The 12,770-nt window shown below is 40.3% G+C and overlaps 1 protein-coding gene across 1 annotated transcript; it reads left to right on the forward strand.

The window, feature by feature from the left end:
* Positions 1-3,081: 3,081 nt before the first annotated feature.
* LOC308131413 (lactase/phlorizin hydrolase-like) lies at positions 3,082-10,281 on the forward strand (the record flags this gene model as incomplete). Its single annotated transcript, XM_080498141.1, has 13 exons — positions 3,082-3,170; positions 3,551-4,241; positions 4,325-4,973; positions 5,061-6,614; positions 6,840-7,108; positions 7,239-7,529; positions 7,986-8,184; positions 8,372-8,562; positions 8,644-8,750; positions 8,982-9,116; positions 9,288-9,511; positions 9,674-9,904; positions 10,073-10,281. The coding sequence occupies 13 exons, from the start codon at positions 3,082-3,084 to the stop codon at positions 10,279-10,281; spliced, it is 4,839 nt and encodes a 1,612-aa protein (XP_080354267.1).
* Between the last annotated feature and the right edge of the window lie 2,489 nt (positions 10,282-12,770).

Genomic DNA, 12,770 nt, shown 5'->3' on the forward strand with positions numbered 1-12,770 from the left:
TGTGGAATGAAAAAGATGAACTTCTGTTGTCTGCTAATAGCCAACGTTCTTCTTCTTAGTGCATTCCGACACAATTCAGAAAGGAAGCATCCCAATTTTGCAATCTGTGTTGTTTTATTGCAGTGCTGTGATATGACGTGATATGGTTAGAAAGACTCTGGACTCACACAAGTGATAACTGGATCCCCAGCCAGTAAATATGCTGGCAACTGTGAAATGCAAAAAGCTTATTTAAGTATCACGAAGGAAAGGGCTTTTTCTAATTTATTTGAAACCATAAGTGTTCAAATAAATAAATAATCTTATAAATGTAAATAAATGGAAACTAGAGAAGACTTTGTCTATTTCAAACATACAAGTGGCATTCTGAGCAACATGTACATCTAAGAAACCACACAAATTTCTTGCAGTTGAAATTCTCATGCCCTTTTCAGACCAAACCTATTCTTTGACAGTATCCAGCTAAAACTGTAAACAAACCCTTTTGCTTGGTTGTTCAACACCTTAGACAATAAGATAAAACCCTGTTAGTGTCTTTGGATTGCATGATTTCTAAGATGTTTCTATTGAGCAATTCTACTGAATTTGACCAACATGTCGACTAATTAGTATACCCCCCTTGCCAACTGTTGTAATTCTATATGGAGATCTATCAGACGTTATATATATATTTTCTCTTTGTTATTTCACGTTTGTGTGAGGGAGGGAGTTTGTTTTTTCAGCCCAATTTGTATGATGGGACTCGTTGTAGTAACCCCTAAATTTTGTGGCTCTTGGTCTCTCACTGGTTGGCCACCCCTGACAGGTGTAACTAATTTCATTGGTTTTCCAGTGGTTTGCACTTATACCTACAATCAATTAAGAATCACGAGTTACCCAAGCATTACATGCTTTAAGAATATGGGTGGAAGTTGGAACAAACCTGCACTCGACAGATTGCTCGGCATTGATCTGTGAACACCATCATGAACAACTCTGTTTATGGTGTGTGATACACGCCACACAATTTGTCCTCAGACTGACCCCACATGTGAATAACACTCCAATCGCTTGCTACTTTCAACCTTTATCCATGCTGAGTGACAAATCAACTCTTTTGTCATATCATGAGGTCGATAATTCTAATAAGATAGATAGGACCAAAGGTCAAAACAACATGAAAGGTCTTTTACACCTTTTGTCACTCTGCTATAAATCTCTCAGCTATAAGCAGGCGTCTACCTACAAGGCCATCCCAGGTTTTATAAGCCTGAGTGACTACATGGGGCATGATGTCAACACAATCCAAATGTGGGTGGGGGGCAGTCGGTTTGTAAAGCAGCCAAGATGGCAGGTCAACATTTTCTCTCCCAGTTGCTCTCTTTTCTGTAGTTTTTTCCATACAGTAATAGCCATTTGCAACTTCTTTTGCACAATACAAGGAGACATTACAGGTATGAGCATGAGCTGCACACATGTCTGCACGTGTGTCAAAAAGCTGTCATGCATGGCTGGAATCACCTTAAAGTCCTCCTGAGCTCAGCTGTTAACATCTGTATAGAGAAAACATGTACGGACACAAAACCAACATCAGAGTCTCCATCTATGGTCTGCAGAAAGAAAAACTCCCTAAACCAACAGATTTGTTGTTGGAGGATTCTTACACAATTCTGAGGGACATCATATAGTTTGGAAAGACTTGATGTGGAAATAGCCTCTTTCATAATCCCAACAAAGGATTATGAATGAGGGCCTTTTTGATGTATGACCATGCTTTTATATAACCAGAAGAGTAAAAGCCTTGTTGACTGTTGGCAATTACGTATGACTTTGTGTCTTGTACACCTCAGTAAAACACAATAGTTTGAATGATTGTTGTTACAATGTTCTATTTCTCTCCCAGCTACTTTTCTTGTATTATTTTCAAACTTCGGATTTAATTTGAAACAGTTAAATCATAAACAATTCTTCAGTTGGAACTTGATGGCTGTTTATCCATTGAAATCAACAAAACTTTAATTAACCACCGGCATTGATGCAAAAACTAAATAAACTGTCCATACTCTCAAATTTGTTTTTATATAATATACTGTCATTATATATTTAAGAAGCTGTATTCAGTATGGAAAAGTAACATCATTTTTATGGTCTCTGATTACTCTGCATGTGTTGTAATGAGTCAATGATTATACAGCAGATTTGACTATCATGTTTCAGACTGGGCAATTTCAAGCATACCAAGTGACAATTACTACTAACTTCATGTTCTTTATACTGATAACATTTTAAAATCTAGATGCATAAAGCCTGGAATATTTCCGTCACAGATATGGCTATTTTACCACAGTAGTTTATTGTGTGTTGTGTAACTTTATTAATCATCGTTTTTGCTTAGTAATGATGATCAATGAGTCACGGACGGCACGTTATCACAACAACCATCTCTCGCTCAACATGTGAGTTCTTAATCATAATTAGCTCTGAGATTATAACATGGCAATTTTTTATTTCGAAATATTAAGCAATGGTTTTATGTATCAATCAAAGGTTTCCCTGATCAATAAACACAAAAAACAATGCAAAAATGCACTAAACATTTTTTTTAATAATAAAAAAATAATATCAGTTTTCTAGTTATTAATGTGTAATATTAAAATATTCCCTAATCACTTGAAACAAACTCCAGATTTTCAATGGTAAACGGTTTAAACAATTAATAAATCATTATTGAATGACCAAACAAATTATGAAGTCTTTATTTGGTAATTCATTGTTAGGTTACGTGAACCAAACATCCTCTTATTTCACTTCTATACAGACATTTGACGATTGAACCTCTGTTATATCAGAAACTCACATCATAAATCCTCCCAATAGTGTGACCCTGACAGTTATGAAACTGTGGTCTGACTGAAAGTTCAAGATCGTAAACAGGACTCCTATATAAGGAGTGAATGAATGCTTGGGTTCATTCATTCACAACAAGAAAACATGTATTTATTGGAGAAAGCTCACCTCTTGGTGTGTCTGATAGCTGCTTTAAGCAGCTGCATGTGCCTGGAGCATAGCGATGCACAGCAGGCCGTGTTTCTTTCAGGCCCAATGACCAATGAACAGGAGAAGAGCCTGAGCTGGAAAACATCTGAAAACCAGTTGTTGGACACTTTTGCAGCTGACTCCTCCCAAAAAAGGTATTGTACGGCGTGAGGAACCTAGAAAAATTGCTTTCGTGTGAGCTTACAAACTATTTTAGATATTGTGGCTGTTTGGCTCACAAATAACACTGGAAAAGAGTTAAGGACCGTGTTTTACCAAAAGTGGAAAAAAACAAATTGCAAGTGTATTTGTATGTGAACTTAAAGAGACCTTCAGAGCATGAGATACAGTTTTGACTGAACAACGATTTTGGAACGTTTGTAGTAAACCAGACAGTATAATACAGTATTTTGGCATTTTTTTCTCAGTCACATCTCACAATCAATTACAAATTTAAGAATCTTTGTTGGCTTCATTCTGAAGTATCTCCATCTAATTTTGTAATATGTTTTCTTTTCATGATAATCATTCAAAGGCTTACGAGAGAGATCAGAAATGATGTTCATCAACAACCGTCTTCCTGTTCTGGGTCCTACTGCAAAACTTTGAACAAATTCTCCAGCATGACCTTATCGACACGAGACTCCTTTCTGAATGAATCGTTCCCTAATGGTTTCCAGTGGGCCACCTCCTCTGAGTCCTTTAAGGTTGAAGGAGGGTGGTTAGAGGGAGGGAAGGGTGAGACAATTTGGGACCGCTTTGGACATGAAGGTCAAGCTTTTGAGAATCAGACTGCTGACCTTGCATGTGACAGTTACTGTAAGGTGGATTATGATGTCTTCCTGCTGCGAAGTCTCCAAGTCAACTCCTTCCAGTTTTCTATCTCCTGGGCTCGCATTTTCCCTTCAGGCTACAAAGAGAGTCAATCAGAGGATGGTGTTCTTTACTATAACAGCCTCATCAATGCTCTTATTGAATCAGACATCAAACCTATTGTCACTCTCTACCACTGGGATCTGCCCCAGAAGCTCCAGGACCAAGGTGGGTGGAACAAGGCTTCCATTATACAGGCCTTCAAAGAGTATGCAGATTTTTGTTTTTCCAAATTTGGAGACCGGGTCAAGACCTGGAACACATTCAGTAGTCCGTGGGTGGTGAGCCATGCTGGGTATGGAACTGGTGAACATGCTCCTGGTGGCAAGGACTATGTCGTTTCCTCCTACCAGGTAATGATAATACTCACAATGAACATTTGATTGTTTCACTGGTGCTGTGGTGCATTCAACTCATCAATTATTGCTGTTTTCAGGTCACTCACAATATGCTCAAGTCCCACGCTGAAGCCTGGCATGTCTACAATGACAACTACAGGAAAACACAAGGTGGTCAAGTGGGCATTGCATTAAACTCTGACTGGGCGGAACCAACAGATCCCTCCAAACCTGAAGATGTTGCTGCTGCACAGCGCTACCTCCAGTTTATGCTGGGCTGGTTTGCACATCCCATATTTGTAAACGGAGACTATCCATCAACTCTGAAAACTCAGATTGAACAGAAAAGAACAGAGTGTCCATCCTCCGAGCCTGCAAGACTCCCAGTTTTCACTGCTGAAGAGATGAAGAGAATCACTGGAACTGCTGACTTTTTTGGACTAAACCATTACACCTCCCGGTTAATCAACCACACGAACGGTGGCTGCACCCCAGGTCCTGAGGGGGTGGGTAACTTCAAAGCAAATGTGGATCCCTCATGGAAATCTACAGCTTCTGACTGGATCTACTCTGTACCATGGGGCCTTAGAAGGCTTCTCAACTACATTTCCAAAGAGTACTTAAATAGTATCAAAGTACCAATCTATATCACTGGGAATGGGATGCCAACAGATGACACTGGGGACATCATCAATGATAAGAGCAGAGTGGAGTACTTGAAGAGTTACATCAATGAGGCATTGAAAGGTATGTGGAGAATAACAAATTCTTTCATACATTTCAAACATCTATAAACACAGTATTGTGGCTAAATATGTGCATTCTTTCCAACAGCCATAAATTTGGACAAAATAAATGTGCAAAGATTTACTGTGCAGTCGCTTTTGGATGGCTTTGAAGGTCCACAAGGCTACAGTGAACGTTTTGGTCTGCACTATGTAGACTTTGATCTGGCTGACAGACCCAGAACCCCAAAACAGTCGGCCTATTTTTACTCACAGGTCATTGAGAAAAATGGCTTTGCCCCACAAAACACTGAATTCCATAGTTCACAAGTGCAACACCTGCAGTTAAGGAAGATAGGGCCATTGCCTCCCTCCACTGTCCCATCCACTGCCAATGATGTTTGGAGAAGATTCTCAGGTCAAAGTATTTTGGAAAGAAAGGTCTATCACTATGGTACTTTCCCAAAAGACTTCAGCTGGGGTGTTTCAACCTCAGCATACCAGATTGAAGGTGGCTGGAATGCTGATGGGAAAGGGCCCAGTATCTGGGATACTTTCACTCAAAAACCAGGTAACATTCCTTTTAATGCCACTGGAAATGTAGCCTGTGACAGTTACAACAGAGTTGATGAAGATCTTTACATGCTGCGAGGTCTGAGGGTAAATTCATACAGATTTTCTATATCCTGGTCCAGGATCTTTCCTGATGGGAAGCGTACCTCCCTGAACCAGAACGGGGTTGACTACTACAACAGGCTCATTAACAGCCTTGTAGCAGCTAATATCTCCCCAACAGTAACACTTTATCATTATGACCTCCCTGAAGCTTTGCAAACTATTGGTGGCTGGGAAAACACTGAAATGATTAGCATTTTTAATGACTATTGTGACTTCTGTTTTGCCACTTTTGGTGACAGAGTCAAAGTTTGGATAACTTTCCAGCAGCCCTACACAATTGCTTGGTCAGGATATGGACTTGGAGAATTTCCTCCAAACATTAAGAATCCAGGAACAGCACCATACCAGGTTGCACACAACCTGATTAAAGCTCACGCTACAGCTTACCATACATACGATGACAAGTATCGCACTTCCCAAGGTGGTAAAGTCTCCATTGCCCTAAATGCTGATTGGGTTGAGCCTCTTGATGTGAATATTCCTCGTGAAATACTTGCTGCTGACCGTGCAATGCAATTCCAATTGGGTTGGTTTGCCCACCCCATTTTTAAGAATGGTGACTATCCTGATGCAATGAAGTGGCAAGTTGGAAACAAAAGTGAAATCCAAGCTCTTTCAGCATCAAGACTACCCTCCTTCAGTGTCGACGAAAAGAACTTCATCCAGGGAACTGCTGACATGTTTTGTGCAAATTATTACACTACAAAAACAGCAAACCATGTAATAAGTCCGAATACGCCCCAATCCCTTGAGAATGACTGGGATTTTGCACTGAAAGAAATAATTGATGAACCAACCACACCGATAGACAATCAGCGAGCTGTGTCTCACGGCTTGAGAAGACTTCTCAACTGGGTCAAGGAGGAGTATGGGAATCCAGAGGTTTACATTACTGAGACTGGAGTGGCTTCAGATATTATGACCATATTTGATGACACGGACAGAAATTTTTACTTCCAAACTTACATCGATGAGGCTTTAAAAGGTGAGTGTGCACATCAGTTTTGTTGTTGTTGGTTTTTTTAAGACTTTAACAACGTAGTGATAATTCTATTTGTTACATTTGCAACCATTTATTAACACTTTTTGTGACTTTTGTATCAGTTACCATACTATGCAAGATTACTTATAATAAATAGGCTATGCTTGACAATGTAAGTGACATTTTTATAAGTTAATAGTTATATCCATCCTGTCACTCATCATATAGCTCAGAATGTGGATGGAGTGAATGTGAAAGGATTCATGGCTACATCTCTCATGGATTCCTTTGAGTGGCTCCGAGGATACAAACAATGGCTTGGTATATACTATGTTGATTACAAAAACCCGAACCTACCAAGGACACCAAAGCGCTCAGCACACTATTACTCCCAGATCATAAAGGACAATGGCTTCCCAATTCCAGAAGAAGAGAAGTTTCTTTATGCTCACTTTCCAGCAAGTTTTCGCTGGAGCACTGCCAGCTCTGCTTATCAGGTAGGTCAACATCTCACATAATTCTCAACAGCGACAGACAATGTTTTATACTGCAGTGGTAAAGAAGCATCATTTGAGTGGAACTGAATTGTCATCTTGTGTGCATAGTTTTGACTTCTTTTGATTTTAGATTGAAGGAAGCTGGAGAACCCATGGAAAAGGACTGAGCATCTGGGATGTGTATGCTCACACTCCTGACAAAGTGGGCAACAGTGACACTGGCGATCTTGCCTGTGACAGCTTTAACAAGATTGATGAAGATGTGGAAGTGCTCAAGAGTCTGAAAGTGTCCAGCTATCGATTTTCTATCTCCTGGCCTAGGGTGCTGCCTGATGGCACTAACAGCTATGTCAGTGAAGCTGGACTGGACTACTACAGCAGATTAATCGATGCCTTGCTTGCAGAGAACATTCAACCACAGGTACGTCATGGCACTGTCTCCATGAACAGTGTATGAACACAGTTGCAACCTAGGTTATATTGGAAAAAACTAAGATCATGACAGTTAATTCATTGCACCATCTCCTTCTATGATATTTTGGTCAAGAAATACTAAAGTTTTGTTTGTCACCGTGCAATTTCTTCCTCAATCATGAATTCCTAGACTCAGGAATGATCAAGTGCCAATAGTGTTATAAAATCAGGCCAATAAAAGCAAAGTAGGACATGCATCCTCAGTTAAAATAAGAATAATAAAAAAACTATCCAAGTTTTATGTACTCATGTTCAGATATTGCCAGGGTGAATGCTAATGATGCTTCTGATGCAACCCAGGATCATTTTTTGCTTACTTAGTATTAAAACAAAGCTTGCTATTAACTACTGTATCACACTTCCAACTGTAAAAGCCATTCGCACTGTATCCTTTATTTTTCAGGTTACTTTGTACCACTGGGATCTTCCATTGGAACTGCAGAAAGTGGGAGGCTGGGAAAATGAAACCATTGTCCAGCGATTCAGAGATTATGCTGATGTTTTATTCAGTCGACTCGGAGACAGAGTGAAGTTCTGGATCACTCACAATGAGCCATACATTGTGGCCAACCTTGGATATGGATATGGGAGTTTTGCTCCGGGTAATTAGTTCTTCTGTGTCAAATGGACTCCACTTTGAACAATTTGAAATATTTGTCACATTTTTCTATCTTAAATATGTCAGCATGTGGAGTAAAGTACAAATTACCCACTTCCCATTTAGCACACTAAACATATTATTGTTTACATAAAGGATATTGATAAACACTCTTGTTTTCATTGTTACAGGCATTGTAAACAAGCAGTACATTGCAGCTCACAACCTGATCAAGTCTCATGCTGAGGCTTGGCATCTATATAATGATAGGTATCGTGCAACGCAAAATGGACTCATCTCCATCACCGTCAATTCGGACTGGGCGGAGCCAAGAAACAAATACAAGCACGAGGATTATGTTGCAGCCGATCGTTACATGCAGGTACACAAATGTCGACACAAAAATTGTGTTTGCCATATCGTACTGGTTTTACCTCCTTTTGATGTATGATTGGTTCCACAGTTTTTCCTTGGCTGGTTTGCCCATCCCATCTTTAATGGTGATTATCCTGAGGTGATGAAAACAATTGTTCGGGAAAGAAGCCTCGCTGCAGGATTGTCAGAATCACGGTAAAAAAACAAAAAAAGATTGATACCATAACATCCACAGCTTTGACATTGGCTTCATATGAAGAATAATCTTCATCTCCAGCACATGTTGTTAATCAATTATATCCCTCTTTTGTCTTACTGATACTCTAACTCTACCATCATCTTGTTCAAACTTAACAATGGACTGAATGCCATGCGTGCGGGAAGTCTCGGACCAAGTTTGAAATCTCCTATTTTCTTCTTTTGCAGGCTTCCAGAGTTTACCCCCGAGGAAGTCAAGCGGATCAATGGAACTTATGATTACTTTGGCTTGAACCATTACACATCAGTTCTTGCATTCCACATCACTATGGACATAGGGCAGCAGAATTATGAAGGCGATAAGTAAGTTGAAGTCAAAACCAGACATTGAGACACTCACTTTAGAAGTCATTGTAAACAAAGATCATTTACCCTCACAAATTAGCACAATTGCTTGCTTTCGAGCACAAAAGTTCATGGAAAAGAAAGTCACTCAATTATTGATACTCAACTCATCTCTGCTGAATTACGCAGGTCAGTTGCTGTCATCTCTGACCGTACGTGGATTGAAACTGGCTCTACCTGGCTGAAGATCTCACCGTTCGGATTCCGAAAACTCCTCAAATTCATAAAGGACAATTACAGAAACCCACCCATCTACGTGACTGAGAATGGGGTTTCGGAACGAGGAGAGGTGGACTTAAATGACGCTCACAGAAAATACTACTATGAGAACTACATCAATCAAGCTTTGAAAGGTACCAGAGTGCACAGGAAACAAGGAGTAGACACAACTAATAGAGCTTTATTGTCTAATATATTTTGTATAGTATCACATATTTATGAGCTTATAATTGGTCACATTTTAAAATCTTTTTGAAGCATTTTGGAAAACTGTACCAATGTTGGGGTTTTTTCAGCCCGTCTTGTGGATGGAGCTAATGTGAGCGGCTACACCGCCTGGTCATTAATGGACAACTTTGAGTGGGCCGCTGGCTACGATGAGCGTTTTGGACTCTTCTACGTGAACCGCTCCGATCCCAACCTTCCACGAATCCCGAAAGAATCGGCATCTCACTATACCACCATCATCAAGTGCAACGGCTTTCCAGATCCAGCCCTTGGACCCCATGAGTGTATGAACCCTGAAGGTATGATGTTCTCATATTCCAAAACCATATAAATGGTGAAACATTCAGCAAGTAACACTTTATGTGCAGTGGTTTGTCTGAATCAAGACTTAATTGGCAGATTTATTCACATGGGCAACCCCCCCCCCCCCCCCCCCCCCCCCTCATATTGTCTCCCTCTTGCTACAGTTACCATCATTCCCCCCGCCACCATGAGAAAAGTGGAATTTTTGGGTCTGGAGCTTTTGGCTGAAGATGCTGAAGTGGCACTTTATATTCTCTTTGCTTTTGTCCTCGTGGGTGTTCTCAGCATTGCCATTGCTGTTTATATGCTCTTTAAAACTAAAAACATAGTGAAGAAAGTGTCTTCTGACAAGTTTAACATGGAAAGAATGTGAAATTTTTTTTTTTGTCAATGTTGCTAAATGACCTCTGGAGGGCGCCAGTCAATAATTTTTTTTCTACTTACAGTCACGATCACTCATTTGTTTGTTCACTGGGCAGTATTAGTCTCATTACAGATGAGTGTGTTCTGCTTTAAATATAAGATACAACCCATAAAGGACATAGATTGCAAAAAGACTTTAAGGGACAGCATATTATTTTTAAAAGAATTGCCATCCTAGCTTTTTTCTTTAGCCATCATTCAAAGATACATCAAATATTCTGAAAATGAAAGTTTTCAGTTGCAAAGTTTGAAGTCAAGCCCTGACATTATGACCTCCCCCTGACTTCATAGTGATGTAATTCTTGCACAATTTCCCAGTGTGTCTAAAAAAGCACTTTATTTATGTTTGATAGCTTGAGGGTACATCGTCAGGCTCAAACTGCTGGGCAGTCATGAGTTCCAGATTTTTTGTTTTGATTTTTAATTCCTTGATTTGGGACAACAGGCTCTTACTGGGGAAGCATCTCTTCAAAATTATTTCAAATTTCCTTTGGAGATATGGACAATTTCTATGCAGAAACAATTCCAGACATCTTCCCTTCATGGGCACTGAATAAAAAACGTGTTATCCTCCGGGAAGAAAGACATATCTCCACCCCTCTATGCAGTGACATCATCCACACAAATAGGGCCAAGCAGGTCAAATACACATCCCCTCTGCTCCCACCTGCTAATATACCTACACCCTGTCTCCAGGGTGACCGTCCATTTCAACAGGATGTAAGCATCAGACGCGTTGGGTATCAATTCTGCATGCTGCTTGCTCCTCACCACCTCTTATCAACGAGGGGTCTGTTTCGTATCTGAAACCCCAGAGACTGTCAGTGTGGGGTATGAGTCACATGGGAAGAAAACACATGTGCTCATTGTCTCGTGAAATGTTTTCAGGTCAAGCTGATTAATGTCTGTAAAAGTTTGATGACTTGCTCATGTATGAACACCTGACTCAGACAACACTTGCATCAGGTACAACACTGGTGGATGAAGGGTACCTATTCAGGTTGTAATTATGTACACGATGCATGTACAGTTACCAAAACACATGCTTCCCACAGTGTCAGTTTCAGTTTGAATACAATTTTAAAAAATGTAACATTATCAAAGTATTTGGATTTTCTTTTTCACACAAAAACAGCTTACAGTAATTGCAGTGGTGTGACATGATGATACAGTTTAACTGTAAGGCCACATTATCAAGGCAAAAGACAGAGACTCTGCAATACTTGTGTTTTTCATAACTACGGTCCAGATTGAATATTTATCTGAGTGGCAAAAGCCAAACAACAACACGAAAATAACCATGATTTGGAAATCCTTGGATCTCCTGACACACAGAGGGAGCAGTATTTGGAGCAGCATTGATTTTGGTGCAGAAAAGAAGCAGGTATAGACTGTTAAACCAAGTGACACTGCGTTAACGCTAATCAACATGATTTGCAGGATCATGAATGGTTTTTACTGGCCCCTCTGCTTGTTGCACAAGTGCGCAAAACACACAGCAGGATACAGTCTGAAAATGTGAAGTTATGGGCCTTCTGCAGTTGCCACTCACCATGTCTCCTGCTCACATCTCTTGCCACTGACTGCGACCAACATCTTCAACTCAGCTGAGGGGCTGTACATTGCCCTTGGCTAGTGGCTCCTGCAGTGCTCCGACCCTCTCTAGTCCACAACAGCCAGAAACTCAACAATTGGCATCTCAGAGCAACTATTCACCTTTCAAACAACTGGGACAATCTGAGGCAGCATGTTGATGTTGCAATTCAAAATCAGGGAACATATTCTTGATCTGGTCATCACTGATCTGACCTGGGAGGTAAAAGACCTCGGAGTGTTTAACTTAAGCTTCCATACCATGGGCATCATTTAAAAAAAAAAAAAAAAAAAAAAAGGCTATTAGACTCCATTTCAATTTCTCCATCTTTGGATAATGGCAAAACATGAGGTTGAAGCCAATGAAAACAACTGCTTGTGCTCTTGAATGCTACTATAAAGCCTCAGTGCTGACTGTTCACAAACACACCCATCTTGAACGTGAGAAGGTCGCCTCATTTTCACCGAAGGACGCACAATCGACTAAAAACTAAACTGCTACTAGAACTACTGCGACCATTGGTCCCCTAATCACCTCAATAATAAACCAATTCCTTCACACTGGTTGTGTTCTACCCCGCTGAAAGCAGCCAGCATCAGACTTCTTCTTAAGAAGTCCACCCCAGACCTAGAAATACTCACCAACAAGAGCCTTTACAAAATTGCAGTTTTTGTTCAAAGTTCTCAACAATGTAGCTTCGCTGCTTAGCTGCCTGAACCAACAAATTGATTAAAACACTTTGGTTTGGCTTCCAACCTGCCAACAGTCTTGAAACACATTTGGTTCAGGTCACAGCTGACTTGCTCTTGGCTGCAGATACCAGGTCACCTTCTCATTTGACAACG

Source organism: Blennius ocellaris (assembly GCF_963422515.1).
Source record: "Blennius ocellaris genome assembly, chromosome: 6".
Lineage (NCBI taxonomy): Eukaryota > Metazoa > Chordata > Actinopteri > Blenniiformes > Blenniidae > Blennius > Blennius ocellaris.